The following is a 16,986-nucleotide window of genomic DNA, read 5'->3' on the forward strand; positions in this document are numbered from 1 at the left end:
TTGTGGTGCTTTAGCTAAACTTACGATAATGCATGGGTGTTAGGAATATGCACATATATAGTATATAACACATTTGGTTAGCATATTTTTTCGAATCTGCATATTAAAAATAATAATTAAACAAAATAAGGAAAAAATAGGATATTTTTTCATTAAAATATTTGATATTGTTAATTTTTTTTCTTTTTCTTTGGAACACCCTTTAATACTAAGGCAATAAATTTTATAAAAATTTTAATAAAAAAATACACATTCATTATATATATATATATATATATATACATATTCGTTAAACAGTAAAATATTGATAGTGATTCTAAAACTGATTAAGACATCAGTAATAGGAAGAGATAGATAAATATAATTTAACACAAATAAAAAGTTAAATGTATGTATTGATTCAGAAAGAAAAACATCTCTATAAATTATGAAAATATAGGATATAATATTTATATGTAATTTTTTATGAAAAAAATGTGGTCGAAAAAAATTATTAATCTATTTATATTTTGTACCTTTTATTATTCCATTGGTCAAATTAGTTCAAGAGAAAATGAAACTAAAGTTAATGTATTAAATAGAATGGGTCGTAAACATGGGAATTTAAAAAAAATAAACCCTCACAATAATATAAAGGAAAATGTAACAGATGATTACAATTTTGATAAGAAAGAATCTTTCATTTTTTTAAGTCAAAAATCAAAAGAAGATAATTCTAATGATGATGAGGAAGACGATGAAGAAGATGAAGATCACGATCAAGAGCATGACCAAGAACATGATCATGATCAGGAACACGATCATGAAAATAGTGATGATAATAATGATAAAGCTAAAAAAAACGAATCTACACAACCCCTCAAAGAAGCTTTGCCTCCTCCCCCTCCACCAGTAGTTCCGCCTCCACCTCCTATGACACCATCAAGTATTGCGGGACATGTTGTATCAAATGTTTTCCAGGCTGGATTGAAATTAATAGGTATTCCATAAATGAATTTTATAGATTTTGATTTTTATTATGAACAAGTAAATTATTTTTTTTTTATTTCATAATGATATCTATGAAAATATACTTTGGGGATCACAGTTTTCATTTTTCACCTTGTAATTTGTTTTATTTATTTTTAATTTTTTGTTAATTTTTTTTTTTTTTAAATTAAATAGTTTAAGTTATAAACAAACGACATACATGTATAGTTTTTGTTATGAAAATCTTTTAAAATAATTTTTATTAAAAATGGGAAAATAAATGAAAGTATTAACACCAACAAATAATATTAACAATGCTACTTTTAGTTCATGAAATAGACTGGTATTACTTGTGTGTGTGTGTATGTATGGATAATAAAAATAAAATTAAGAATTAATATATATATAGTAAAATAAAAGGAAAAAAATTGTCTGACTTTAAAAAAATAGCAAAATTATATAATAAAAGGGATTTAGACAAATTAATTTTTAAGCGTTGTTTTATATATGTGTGCACATATTTTTTTCAATCAACTTAATTGTAATAAAACAGTTTAAATTTGTGTAAATAGTTTCATTAAAATTAGTTATTGTATTTTTATTATGTTTTAGTTTATTTTCCCTTTATAATTATACCTACAATTTTTTTTTAATATGTATATATAATAATTAGAAATAAAAGGTTTATACAGTTAATTAGGTATAAATATATTTTGTCCATATTTTTGAATACTGTAAATTTAAAAAAAAATACTTTCCATTTTAAAGTTAATAAAAATTGTTTATAGACTTCTATAAATTTTTTTAAGGATGTGAATTTTGAGATTAATAGAATTCTCAGAAATTCGATAAAAAAAAATATAAAATAATGTAATTTTTTTTTTTTTTAATAAAATAGAGAAAAAATAACCAAGAAAGTAAAACAACGAATGTAATGGGAAATGTAAAAAACGAATGTAAGAAACGAATGTACTTTCAAATTATTTTGAAAAATGAAAATAAATAAAACACGCATATTTCAAATATGTATAATGTGTATATGATAATAGATATAAATATTTTGTAATTTTTTGTTGCACCGTAGTACATACATGGTAATTTTAAAAAAAAAGATATAATGGAAAAGAATTAATATTATATGTATATGATGAAAAAAAAATTCTATTATATTTTCCAATAAATACACATATATGTATAAATAATATATTTCACGGAAGAATAATAAAAAACATATTTTACGAATTTAGTGAATAATTACGTTTATTGTAAATGTCTTTTTTCTTTTATCATGATTATGTTTAAAAAGTTATCATAAAAAAAATAAAATCATATTATGTATAATAATATATTTTCCTTGATTTGTTTTTATTTTTCAAAGAAAAAATAATTAAAAATATAAAAGTTTCCGTTTGGTTAAATGTGTGTGCTACACCCTTTTATGAAAGAATAAGCGTATATGTAAAAAAAAAAAAAAAAAAAAAAAAATTAAAAATTAAAAATATAAAAAAATAATATTTCCATCATATTCCCTCCCCCAAAAAAATGAAGAAAAATATTACGTATCTTATAATACACAGAGGAGTATGGAATTAATATAAGTGCTATTTACATAAATATCAAATTATTACTTACCTTTTTTTTTTTTTTTTTTTTTTTGATACAGATATGAACTAAATTGATATATACAATGAACGCATTAAATTATATATTTTTGATGTTATTTTAAGTTTTAATTCATTGTTTTAATTAGGAATTTCGAAGAATTTTTTCCCCAAATATATAATTAATTTGGCTGTATAGATTTACACAATAATTTTAAATTTAGAAATAAAAAAATATATATAAGGGGGTATTATATATATTTGAGCAATTTTTGCAAATATTACCTAGTACATAATTTTATATGTAAATTATATGTAAAATTGTGTAAAAATAATTACGTGTATACATATATTAGTTTTATAACACATTAAAAAATAATTGTGATTTATAATATATTCACGTTATATTTTGTAATAAAAAGACAGGTTTAAAACAGAAAAGTAAAGAGCATATATTATATATATATTATATATATATAAGCAAAAGACAAAAAACCATATATATTTTTCATTAATATTGTAAATACAAAATGTATTCATACGGTATGGAAGGAGATGATACTTATTTACCCCAAGTTCAGTATCCATCTCCATATGAAAATCAATATCAAGATGAAGAATCACCAAGCCCAAGAGGAGAAAGCCATACACCTTTCATAGGATATTTTAGTTCGCATTTATTAAGAACAGGGTTTCTTTTACAATGTTTATCATTAATATTAATGTTTGTATTTTATTGGGCATTTGGAGGAACTGGAATTTTTATATTTGATTTATATGCAGGACCAGAATGTGTTAAAGTATCAAGTGCATTCCATTTAACAATATCAGTTTTAATGTCGATATATTTATTAGGTACATTATATATAGCAATGTTTCAAGTTTTTGTAGCCGATAATAGTAAATGGTGTAGAGGGTTTAGAGCTGGATCTAAATTATTATCAGCAGCTGTTACTTTAGATCTTTTATCATCAATATTAAGATTAGTTCAATATTTATATGCATATTTTTATATGAATATGAGATGGTGGGCACGTTATCAACAAACAAAATCAGATTGGACTCTATTACATTTTGGAAGTATCGTACATAGCTTTTCACTATTTATTTACGGAGCAGCATTTTTTTATATGGAGGCTTATCATGATGAGGGTACATATGAAGAGCTTGCATGGTCTAATTTGACTTTATTTAAGTTAGCTGGATTAGCAGGTACGCATTTTTGCAGCATGTGCAACTATAACTATGTGTGTGCAACTATATATGTGTGTGTGTGCAACTATAACTATGTATGTGTGTGCATGCTACATTTTGATGAGACATATGCTTATTATACTACTCTTATTTTTTCAGAACTATTAATGGTGTTCTCTGGCTTTGGAGCCTTCTTTTCAATTCTTTTATTGGGAGCAATAATGTGTGCAACAGTTTGGGCCTTTTCTTTTGAGCCATTGTTAGAAAAATGGTCACCAGAATTACATAGCAGAGATATAAATGCTGATGTATTACCAGAAATAAAACATGATGACGAAAACTGTGGTTATAATGAAGAAAATATGTACGAGCCATATAACGGTAATCCCGAAAGCATGGAATATAATGAAGAAATGATTAAACAGAATGGGAATGAGAAATATATAAATGGAAATTCAAACTTTTATGAACATAATAATGGAATTCCAACAACTTATGATTATTCACAAATTGAGGGTCAAGTAAAACAAAATGCTGAAATGGGAGTTTCTGAAAATAAATATAATATTGGCCAATATTAAAAGAAAAAAAAAATAGTGAAGCTAGCTAAAAAAAAAAAGTATGAGCAAAAAATATATGATATGTGCATATAAAAATCCACATATATAATGGGATTTTAAAGTTGTGTGTAAATGTTTGTATATATATATATTATATGTTTGTAAATGTCTAATATAGTAAAATTAGACAAATATGGTAAAACCGCAATATTTGAAGAATATATATGGTTGTAAATTTTAACAAATTTATTGAAGATATTTAGTAAAATAAATTTTTTAGTTATATTTTTATAATTGTTTTATTATTATTGTTATTTATATGAACGTTAATAATTTTATCATTTTTTTTTTTTTTTTACGCTTTTACTTTTTTTAGTATTTTTTTTTATGGTATTAAAAATACGTTGTTTATGTAACTCAATATGCATATTTATATAGGTATATATTTTTCATCATTTTCCGCTGAATGTTTCATAATTTTAATACATATTATATTTCCAATGTATAAGCGTGTCATTTATATAACACTTTGTTAATATACGAATGATCACATGCATAATTACATATTTATATGCATGCTTATGTGCACACGCCAATGTATCAGTTTTGTCATATTAAACTAGTAAAATGATGTTTATTTTATTAACAGAATATAGTATATACCTCTACATGTATATCCATGGATATACTTATGTATGTACATGCATATTATGGATACAAATAATATATAGTGTAGTTTTATTTCTACTAAAAGAATTATGACCGATTAAAATAGCGTGGAAATTTTATTGATTTAAATATTTTCAGTTATTACAAATTTGTTGTAAAATTGAACGGAAAAAAAAAACAATAAAAAACAATGAAAAACAATGAAAAGCAATGAAAAACAATGAAAAAATAAAGTAAAAACAAAATAGATATAGTGTGTGTGTATCCTTATATTATATAGGATATATGATACGCAAAAATAATTTAATTTAATTTGTTAATATAATATTTGTAGAAAAATAATTTTCTTTTTTGCATTTTGATAGATATTAAGAGGGTTGATATGTATCAAAGTGTTTTTTCATGTGATTCTTCTTCAATTTGTTTTTTGTCTAAAAGTTGTTTTTTTTTTTCTAAATTTTTATCCATTTGTATCATTAAATTATATAAGAAATCACAATTGGTTGATAATTCTTTATTTTTTACAATAGTATACAAATCTATATATTTAAGAATAAATAATTTAGCTAATCTAAATTTAAAAACTGGATTATTTTTACTTTTTTCATCTTCTTCGATTTCATTAATTGGGTCATTATCAATATCCATTTTTTTTTTATAATCTTCTAATTTGTCAATTAATTTTTCTATTAATAATTTATTTTCATTTTCATTTTTCTTAGAATTAGTAATAGTTTCATCATCATCGATTTCCCAAAATTCGCTTTCTCTTCTTAAATATATTTTGTTAATTTCGAGTAAATAATTGTTCATATTTTTTAAAAGTTTGTGATTAGTAGATGTGTTATTCTTAGATTTATTATTCAATTCGTTAGATGCAATATTAGATTTGGATAATTGATTTGAATCAGTTATATTTGTATTGTCAGAAGGGACAGTATCTAGAACTTTTGTGTATTGATAAATATTTTTAGTAACATTTTGATTATTTTGATTCATTTCATAATAATAACTCATTATATTATTTAATGTCTCATAGTTCTCAACTATATTTATTAAATTATAAAGAGGTGAATTATTATTTATTATTTTTTTACTATAATTATTAGCTTCATTTTCGATATCAGGATAATTATTATTTATTTTTAGCATATCTATATTTATATTTTTAAATTGGAAATTTGTATCAAAGTTATCTTTAGATTGTTTTGTTATAAATTTTTTTTTCCAAATATACCAACAATATTCTGTAGATAATAATAATTTAAAATGATTATAGTTTTTCGAATTTTCTAAATAATTAATTAAATCTGTCATAAAATTGTACATAATTTCTTTAGTTTTTTCACTATATTTTTTTGAGTTATTCTGGGAATTATTTTTTGTATCAAGATGTTTAGATTTTGTATTTTTATTATCATGACTATTGCTCATTGAAATTGTGGTAGTACTTGTATTACTGTTAATATTTTCTTTCATATCTTTTTGATTTAATTTTATTATTCTTGCACCTGATGAAATATTGTTATTATCTTCATTAGTGTTATTATTGGAAGATGTATTATTATTTTTATTTTCATTACTTGTATCTTGATTAGTTATTATTTTTTTTTTCTTTAATATATTAAGTTCACAATTTAAAAAATTTAATGCCATAAGTATTTTGAAAAAATATATATTTAAAAAGTTTTCATCATGTATTAACATATTATATATATGTCTATTTCCTAAAAAATCAAAATCTGCATTATATAGATATTCTTTTATAGTATTTATATTTAATATATTTGTTTTTTTTAAATTTTTTGTATATGAATAAAATGTTTTAAATGCATTATATATGTCTTCTAATTCTTCTGTTTTTGTTTCTGAAATGAACATTTCTGGATATTTTATAAACATAATAATATAGATATATGAAATATATACATTATAATTTTCAATTGGCTTATTTTTTACATTAATTTCTTCATTTGAACTTATTTTTTGATTTTTTTCTGGTTTTAAATCGTCTAGAGATATATCTTCGTTTAGTTTTCTTTTATGGTTGTGTTTTTGATTTTCATTATTTTCTTCGATATTTTTTTTAACAGAATTGGGTTCATTTTTTTCAGAACCCATTTGAGCATCTAAAATAGATGCAGATGTGTTATTTGAACGAATTGTATTATGGTCATTTTGTGTGTGCTGGTTTTTATTATTATTATTATTATTATAAATTTCGCTTTGTTTCAATTGGGGTGTACCAGTTTGGTCATGTTGATCTAAACTTTCATTTTTGAATAATTGATTTTGTATTTGTGAATGTATGATATGTTTTAATTGTTCATAATTTCCAATATTTTTTTTAATGTTTAATTGAAATTGGTCATAAATAACAGAGTGATCATTTTCTGTATCTACGTGAGATTTAAAAGAGTCGTAAAAAAAAAAATTAATATTATTTTTTAGAGACTGTCTATTACAAAACCCTAAATGATTAATTGGCAAGCATTCAGATAATAATATATTTAAAAAAAAAACATTTTGAGATTCTTTTTTTTCATTATTATTACATTTTTTTTGTAAAATTTTAATAAAACCAATTAGCTTTGCTCCGATTGTTTGTATTTTTATGACATCATTAAAAATGACATTATTTTGAAATTGTTTATATTTTGATATAAAATTATTTTTATTTTTTATAAAGAAATTAACAAAATATTTTATAAATTTAATCGGAATTATATTTGAAAAGTCAGTTAAAATTTCGATAAAGTGAGTTGTATTAAGATAATATGGATTTAATAATAAGCAAAGTTTTGAAAAGATTACAATTAATTTAGCAATAAGTTTAGGTGATGATACTTTCGAAATTATTGAAAAGAAAAATGTTTTTAATTCAGATACAAAAGTGTTTAGAATCTTATTAAAATTTGCATCGTTTATTTTTATTGGGTTTTTGTTTTTCTCTTCATATGTATCTATATTTTGAGTAGAGGGTGATTGGAAATTTTCACAATTATTATTTGGTGATATATTATTGACAGTCTCTTCAATATTATTAGAATTTTTATCAGTAGATAAGTTTATATCATAAGTTTGCAAATTGGTCATATTATATTTTTCTTTATTTTCTTCCATTTGTGCATATTCAATAAAATGAAAAGATTTATTTGTTATATTTTCATTTTGCAAATTGTTTAAAAGTGTTTTAAAATAGTTTGCTATAGATAATATTGCTTGATGGCCATTAAAAAAAAATATTTTTTTTTTTAAATCACTGTTTTTTTTTGAACAATTTTGACACTGTTCTTCGTCATCATTTTGGTTATTATTATTGGTCGTATTATTTTTTGTTAAATTTTGGGGGTCTGTAGATTTAATTATTTTGGCACTGTCTTTATTTATATATAAGCCATGAATAAAAACATTGTAAAAAAAAATAGAATATGATCCATCGTTTAATAAATCATTATTAATATCATATCTTTTTATATTATTTAAAAGTAACTTATCTTGTTCATATTTATCTAAATATTCTTTTTCCGATTTTAATATGTTTAAATAATCACTGGTTAGGATATTTTTTTTGTTTTTTCTTTTTTTTTTTAAACATTTTTTTTTTAAACTTTTTTGTTTGTTTTTTAATAATAATACTAAATTAAAGTGTTTCCTTTTTTTAATATTCTCTATTTTGTATTGTTTTAAGAGCATAGACAATTTTTTATTAACAATATTTGTATCAACATCTTCCTTATTTATATATGCGCATTCAGTATTTGTTTCATCGTGGTCACCATGGTGCATTGATTTGGCATCTAAACATTTGTTATCCAAACATTTTGCATCTAAACATTTTGCATCTAAACATTTTTGATCTACACATTTGTTATCTACATGTTTGCTATTATTAGGATTTTTTTTCATTTTGTTTGTGATTCTTTTTTTAACTCTTTTCAGTATGTTTTAAAAAAAAATTGTAAGTAGCTACCTATCTAGCTAATTGGTCATTAATATATGTTATTCCTTATTTTATATTTATTTAAAACTTGATAATTGGAATCCATTTATTTTTAAATGAATAAAAATTGCGATACAGTTTTTGTTTATGGAAAATATATGAAACACCAAGAGGGTATATGCACTTATATGTGTATTTATTTTCGTGATGTTATTTTGATTTTAAACAAAAAATTGGGTTGGTAAAAGAATATCGAAAGGTATTTTTAAATAGCTGATTGTTCAGTTGCATTATTAATTGAATAAGTGAATAAATACATTATATGTTATTCATGATAATAATAGTGGTAATAATAATAGTGATAATAATAATAGTGATAATGGTAAAGATGTGTATTATGTCATTTGCCGAGTCAAGCGTGTAAGCATAAATATATAAATGAATATAAATGAATATATATATATAATACTGTTGTGTTTAGTTTTTTTGACCTTACAAATAAATATTATAATTGCGAATAAAAATAGATAAATGCTGGCGAATTGTATAAAAAATGACTCAGCTTATAATGTTTTAACATTTTTTTACTCGTTAAATAAATATATAATAATTTTGTTCGTTAATAAAGAGATAAAAAATAAAAAAATAAATAAAATAAAATAAAATAAAATAAAAATAAAAAAATAAAAAAAACAGCTTTTTATAATTTTATATTTTTCAAAAAAATATGTTATTTTTGTAAAATTATTGTGTTTAAGGATATTATATAAAGCTAAATTGGGGTTTACCAAAATAAATAACATAATTATATGGAACAATATTGCACTGCTATATTATATAGTACAATAATGTTGTGAAAATAAACAGAATATACTTTATTATTTACGAAAAAGGTTGGGGGTATGTGATTATTATAAAAAAATAATAAGGCAAACACAATGGGAAAATAGTTTGAAATAGTTTGAAATATTTTCGAAATGGTGAATAAATAAAAAAAAAAAAAATAAATAATAAAAAATAAAATAATAAAAAATAAAAAAATAAAATAATAAAATAATAAAGCAAATACAAACAAAACAAAAATAACAAAATTATGGCAGTAGCTAATCAAGTGTAGCATACTAATTTGTCGAAAAAGATTAATGAATTAAATTTTCATAATAAGTCACATTTGTTTTTATTAGTAAAATGAAATAAATAAGTGTGTGTTGTATTTGATTGGACTGAATGTGAATATATTTATAAAGTAGGTAAATAAAAAATGTTTCAAAATAAATTAATATGATAATATTTTTTTATTTGACTTGAATGATAAATAATATGTTCACTAATTTTAAACAAATATATATTCATATATCTATTTAAAAGATCTGTTATAAAAAATTTTATTTTTTTTATAAGTTTGTGATAATAACTTTTACTAAACAAATTGATAAGGAACTTATAATACGGAATTAAATTAATGAGTCAAAAAAAGTTGAAACTAATTCACACTATTTTGTATATGTCGGAAATTTTATTTTGGGGGGTATAATTAAGTATGAAATTATTTTTCTCAAAAATAGAAAATTAAATATATTGAATGTAGTATGTATATATATTTCTATTCAAATTGTAATATGTTTTATCCTGTTATATTTGTATGTCTATTATTAAAGATTTATCTATTTTTTAATAAAGATGTTATCAAAAAGGTATTCTGAATCAATTTATATGACTAAGAGATTTTTATGTTTTATTAAATAATCTTCGAAAATAATTATATCAATTTTGTTTTGATAATGCCATTAATTTGAATGAGGAATTGTTGATATATAAAAAAATAGAAACGGATTTGGTCAAACAAATGTTTACTTAGTATTATATCAGAAAGATAGTTGAACTAAAAAAAAAAAAAAAAAAAAAAAAAAAATATAAATATGTATGTATATATATATGTGCACATAATGAATGGTAAAAAATTAGACATTTGAACTTACGGTAGATAATGCCATCAATTTCTGATAATGAAACGTTAAGATCGAGCATTTTAAAATAGGTAGAACTTCGATAATTTTTAATACGTTTATGAACTTTATATTCAAAGCTATTATGATATTTTTCTTTTTCTTCTAAAATAGATGTATTACGATTCCACATTTTATTAAATCTTGTAGTCAAATCACCATCATTTATATAATCTACATAACTATAAAGTAAGAATGGAAATGAACTTAACAAAATCAATAAAATTGTTGTTCCAAAAAAGAATGTTTTATATTTTCTACATTTTGATAGTAAATTATCTGCTTTTAATTCTAATTCTAAGATTTTTTTATTTTTGTCGGATATGTATTCAATTAATGTTAATGGCATTTTTGTTTCCTTTTTTTTAAAAAAAAAGTTTTTTATTTTATTATACCATAATTTATTTAATTCTTCTTCTTTTTCTTTTTCTTCTTTTTCTTTTATTATTTTATTATCTATTTCTTCTTGAGTTGTGATATAACGATTTAATATTTTTTGATACAATTCATGGTCTGGTCCTATTATTTGAGTTTTTTCCGTCACATCACTTTTGCCATTATTATTATTGTTATTTTTATCAGAAAGATTATTAGAATTTTTTATTTTTTCTGAATTATTTGATGATTCTGTTTTTTTTGATTTAAATACGTTTCGAATTCCATTAAATATTCGTTTAACTCCAAAAATTTTATCAAAAAAATTTAATACAGGACTAATAATTATTACACTATCTACATTTTTGATGCTTAATGCCAAAATAAATACGATAAGGAAAATCAATTTTTTATATGACATTATACAAATATAAAATATACCTAATTGTTATAATTCATTTGTATAGAAAATGGCACATTGTTTAACTATTAGTTTATTTTGCGGTAGATATAGATATAGATATATATAGATAGATATATAGATATAGATAGATATATAGATATAGATAGATATATAGATATAGATAGATAACAATAATTTTTCTTTATTAATTATGGCCATTAGTACATCAACCAATGAATTTAAGAACATTTAGAAATGTCCATAAAAATATATATTATTTATTTTTGTTGTATATTAAATATTGCTTATGTAAGATTTAAAAAATAAAAAAAATTGCCTATTAATAAGTTATCTACGACAAAAAAAAAATAAAAAAAAATAAAAAAAAAATTAAAAAATAATACATATTAAATAAAAAAATTATAACAAACCTTTTATATTACTATTTCATTTTTATGGCTTTTTTTTAATATATAATAAATTTTGGTAAATATGTGCATGTTGAATAATAAAAGAGAGGCATTTGGTAAATATGTACATGTTGAATAATAAAAGAGAGGCATTTGGTAAATATGTACATGTTGAATAATAAAAGAGAGGCATTTGGTAAATATGTACATGTTGAATAATAAAAGAGAGGCATTTGGTAAATATGTACATATCGAATAACAAAAGAAAGGGGTGATTGGTTCTCTCATTTTATATTGGCAAATTTGCTAGTTTCATGTGTTACTGCTTTAAAAATGAGTTAACAAAATTGCTAGATAAAGGAAAATTAAAAAATAGTTTAGCCAATTTTTAAAGACATAGGAATCTGAGAATATATATAGCACAATTATAGTACTATTATTATGGTTTATTTATGAAAAATGAAGTTATATAAATATAAAATGACATACTTAAAAGTAAATAAATTATTATCCCAACCCATTTACGTTTGGTTTTATTTTATATTAACGTATAATAAATATTTTTTTTGTAAGGTTATTATAATTTTAATAGTTTATTATAATGTTACATCATATATATGCAGAAAAAAAAATGATGTATATATATATATATACATATTTAAACAGAAACATAAAATAAAAAATAGTATATGTGATATAACATTTGTATTAAATTATTTAATAAAATCATTAATATGAATATAATAAAATAATATTTTCATCACAAAAATAAAAAATATAATACAATATTATAATATAGCGGATTATAGACAATAAATTATAATTTATTTTTTACTATAAAACTATCATCTCCCCTTAATATTTTATATGTGTATTAATTATATTTTCAGTGTATTTTTTTTAATATGAACAATATGAAATTATTCATAAAATAAAAATATTTTTTATAATAATATACACGAAAAAATTTGAAATAAAAAAAGAGAATTATTTTAATGTAGCTTCGGTATTAGATCATTAGAATAAAAAAAAAAATGTGAATATAAATATATTCTGTAATTGAATCATGAAAGATTTTTTGATCTAAACAAGCATATTTTGTATAAAAATTAAAATATTTGAATATATAAATTGGTATATCTAATAATATTTAACTTAAATAATAGTTGTTTTATTAGTTTGGATAATTATATTAATTTAATTTTACAGTATATGGGGCAGTTGGGGTTCTGTTGCTATTCTCATTTGGTGAATTAGATGGTTTATATCCATCAGAAATTGGAGTAAATGATGGGGTTTTTCTTTTTGGAGTAGTACTTAAATTATCTTTTGAGGGTGTGGGATCTTCTTTTTTGTCTTGTGGTAAACTTTCGTTTTCATCTTTTTTATTACCCCATAATAATTTTTCAAAACCTCCATTTTTTTGATAATACATTACACCAAATGTAGTAGCAATTGCTAATGCTACTGATGCAGCTATTGAAGATATAATTGCAGCCTTGTTACTTTTAGTAACTCCATTATCTTTGGCTTTTCCTTTGGCTTTTCCTTTGACTACTTTTTTTGTATTTGCGGGTTTAGCTTCAACATAATTGTTAGCTCCTGGGATTAACACTTTTATGGCCAATAAAAAGGCAACAAAATATAATGCTTTTGCTAATTTCATTTTTGCACAAGTAAAAAAAATATGATAGTATTGATAAAAATAATAATAGTAGAAAAAATAAAATATATAATAAATATATAAAGGGGATTATTGAATTATAAGAGTTTGTTATAATAATAAAAAACAAAATAAATAATGCTAAAAAATGTTAAAATGATGCTAAAAAATGTTAAAATAATGCTAAAATGACGTTAAAATGTTAAAATAATGCTAAAATAATGATAAAATAATGCTAAAATAATGATAAAATAATGCTAAAATAATGCTAAAATAATGCTAAAATAATGATAAAATAATGATAAAATAATGATAAAATAAATAATATTTAGTAATATTTAATATTTTTTAAAGAGTAAAAAAAATTATGGTATTTATACTATTAATTTTTTTTTATTATATAGTTAAATATAACCTAATATTTTTTTTTAGTGAAGCTGCATATAAAAATAATATATTCTTATATAGCATAAGTTGTTTTGTTTTATTAGTTTTTTTATTAATTGCTATATATTTATTATATTGACTGAATTTAATTGTATATTATTTTAATCGATCTTTAAATTACATGCTAAAAAAATATAGTGCATTATTATTAACTGGTAAATTTTATAGTTCTTTTATTATAACAATTTTTATCGGGACAATTTTATACTATTTTATTAAAGCTAATAAAGTATTAAATTATATAGTTAGTAAATATTAGATATTTTTTTGATAACAGCATAAAAATTTATAGATAGAAATAATTAAGAAAAATTATGTATATAAAAAAAAGCATGATAATATATATAGCGATGGTTAAATATTCATAAAATTATTAGGCCCTTTTCTGTATTAAATAAGAAAATCTAAATTTAATAAGGCACTTTTTTAAAATATTATTACATTCACACTTGTTACTAAAAAAATAATTTATAACTAGCTAACTAAATGTTATATATAGTACATATAATTACATAATATTAAAATTTTTGTAAATATTCCAATATATTATCATTGTTTTTAAAACATTTAATTCATAAATATCTCTAATATAATGTATGGTGATAATAAATGAGTAATATAATAACATAACATATTATAATAATATGTGTGTATAACACATTAAACAGATAAGATACAATTATAAAAATGAGTTAGCTATATATTTATCGTTTAATAAAACATATTATATGTGAATGTAAAATAAAAATAAAAATAAAAACAATTTCAAGAAATAAGCAAATGTAAATTTTTCATATTTAAAAATTTGTTTAATATTACAAGTTTGAGTAACTACGTATTTCCTATATTTGGAATTATTTAATTTTACCCTATATTATTATTGTTATTATTTTGTGATATATTAAATAGCATTAAAAATTATATTTATGTGAAAAGGTTTTGCAATTCTTAAAATTTATGCTCAATAAAAACAATATTGAAATAATATCAACATAGCTAAAAAATAATAAATACTAATAAATTATATAAAAAACAAATGTTAATATTTAGCCTTTTGGGCATCACACTATTACAAGACATTATAATGTTTTTTTTTTAAAAAAAAATGAAAATAAAATTCCAAAAATATGCGACCGTGGGAATATATATGTGTGTTATACATTGTTATTGTTTCCTTTAATGCTTATGTATATTTTGTTTGTGAAATTTACATGATAATTTTATATATATATATATATGTTGTTATTTTATTTATGGCTAGTATGTGTCTTATAATATAGTATGTAGGAATAAGACACTAAAATATTTTTAGTGTGTTAGTTATATATGGTAAAATGTTTCTTATATATTACAATCTTAATTATAAAAAATAATTCATAAATAAGGTATTTTTATTTTGAATTTCCCATCCTTATTAAATATTGTAATAATAAATATATACGAAAGTATGTATAATATGTTTGTTTGTTATTTTGATTGACGCAAATATTCCATAATTAATATATTAATTTTTTTTCATTTTTTTATCAAGTATTATTTAAAAGGAGTATATATTTTTTTTAAATAAAAAATCAACAATAATCAAAAAAAAATAAAGTAAGAGATTAATAAAAATACATACTTAGCATTATTTATAATAATAAGTACTAGTAATATTATTAATGTGGGAAAAAAAAATTAAATAGACAAATGAACAATTTATTTAAAAAGGAAAAATAAAATAGTAAAATTTTGTCTATGTGTCTTGGGTATATACATATGAATGAGAAAATAAATTAAGACCGTAATAAATTGAGTTATTTTTTAGAAACACACAGTTTTCCTGTTCCTATAATTCAGTAATATATTGATCAACCATTTTATTATTTATTGTTTATAGAAATATTATGCCTAATAAATAGGAAAATTAGTATTGTTTAAGTGCTAATTTTAATAATTAAATATATTTTATAAGGTTAACGTGAAAAATAAAATTATTTTTATAGAACTCAAATGATCGTGTGGATATGTTTAATCAGGTTAATTACAGATAAATATGGTAACTACATATATATGAATAAGTGCATTTTGCTTTTTATGAATAAGCATAAAAATTTAATTAAATAATATATATGTACTATTGTCAAACTTGTGGATGTATCGAAAAAAAAATAATATTTATGAAACAAGGGCAGCAGCATTAAATAATGATATATATATATATATATATATATATATATAATTGAAATAACTTTCTAATATTATTCCATAAATATGTTATATATATAATGCATATAATAAATAACTATAGCAAAAATACATGTTGCAATTAACATAAATTAAAAAATAAAAACACACACATTTAATATATTATATGTAATATAAATATATTAATCGATTAAAAATATTCAAATATGGCAAAAACTTATATAATTTTTTTATATTCAAAAACGTTTATCTCAGTTAAATTACTTACATTAATAATTTACACCCATTTATATATACATGTATATATCCTTATCAAATATATGTAATTTCATTTTACATAGTAAATATACAAGGAATATATTTTCTGAAAATTATAATAATGTAAGCCTTCCCCATCATTTTATTACATAATTGATTTGAAATAAGGATTAAATTTATTCAAACCATATCATGAAAAAATAAAATAATGAATATAAGGCATTATTATTAAGTGATTGCATAAATATTTTTATTTTTTTGAGTTTTTTTTGGGTTTTTTTTGTTTTTTTTTGACAAAATA

General features: G+C 20.4%; 5 protein-coding genes across 5 annotated transcripts; 2 read left to right on the forward strand and 3 right to left on the reverse strand.

Moving 5' to 3' along the window:
• Positions 1-465: 465 nt before the first annotated feature.
• On the forward strand, positions 466-990 carry PY17X_0525200 (apical asparagine-rich protein AARP, putative; the record flags this gene model as incomplete). The annotated part of the gene is made up of 1 exon (XM_722018.1): positions 466-990. One exon carries the CDS (start codon positions 466-468, stop codon positions 988-990), a length of 525 nt encoding a protein of 174 aa, XP_727111.1.
• A 2,110-nt stretch (positions 991-3,100) lies between these two features.
• Positions 3,101-4,345, forward strand: PY17X_0525300 (glideosome associated protein with multiple membrane spans 2, putative; the record flags this gene model as incomplete). Its single annotated transcript, XM_722019.1, has 2 exons — positions 3,101-3,782; positions 3,924-4,345. 2 exons carry the CDS (start codon positions 3,101-3,103, stop codon positions 4,343-4,345), a joined length of 1,104 nt encoding a protein of 367 aa, XP_727112.1.
• Positions 4,346-5,380: 1,035 nt separating this feature from the next.
• PY17X_0525400 (conserved Plasmodium protein, unknown function) lies at positions 5,381-8,902 on the reverse strand (the record flags this gene model as incomplete). Its single annotated transcript, XM_722020.2, has 1 exon — positions 5,381-8,902. The coding sequence occupies one exon, from the start codon at positions 8,900-8,902 to the stop codon at positions 5,381-5,383; it is 3,522 nt and encodes a 1,173-aa protein (XP_727113.2).
• A 1,899-nt stretch (positions 8,903-10,801) lies between these two features.
• Positions 10,802-11,738, reverse strand: PY17X_0525500 (conserved Plasmodium protein, unknown function; the record flags this gene model as incomplete). The annotated part of the gene is made up of 2 exons (XM_022955277.1): positions 10,802-10,818; positions 10,916-11,738. 2 exons carry the CDS (start codon positions 11,736-11,738, stop codon positions 10,802-10,804), a joined length of 840 nt encoding a protein of 279 aa, XP_022811721.1.
• Positions 11,739-13,322: 1,584 nt separating this feature from the next.
• Positions 13,323-13,796, reverse strand: PY17X_0525600 (early transcribed membrane protein; the record flags this gene model as incomplete). The annotated part of the gene is made up of 1 exon (XM_022955278.1): positions 13,323-13,796. One exon carries the CDS (start codon positions 13,794-13,796, stop codon positions 13,323-13,325), a length of 474 nt encoding a protein of 157 aa, XP_022811722.1.
• Between the last annotated feature and the right edge of the window lie 3,190 nt (positions 13,797-16,986).

The sequence above is a fragment of the Plasmodium yoelii genome (genome assembly GCF_900002385.2).
Source record: "Plasmodium yoelii strain 17X genome assembly, chromosome: 5".
In the NCBI taxonomy this organism is placed as follows: Eukaryota; Apicomplexa; class Aconoidasida; order Haemosporida; family Plasmodiidae; genus Plasmodium; species Plasmodium yoelii.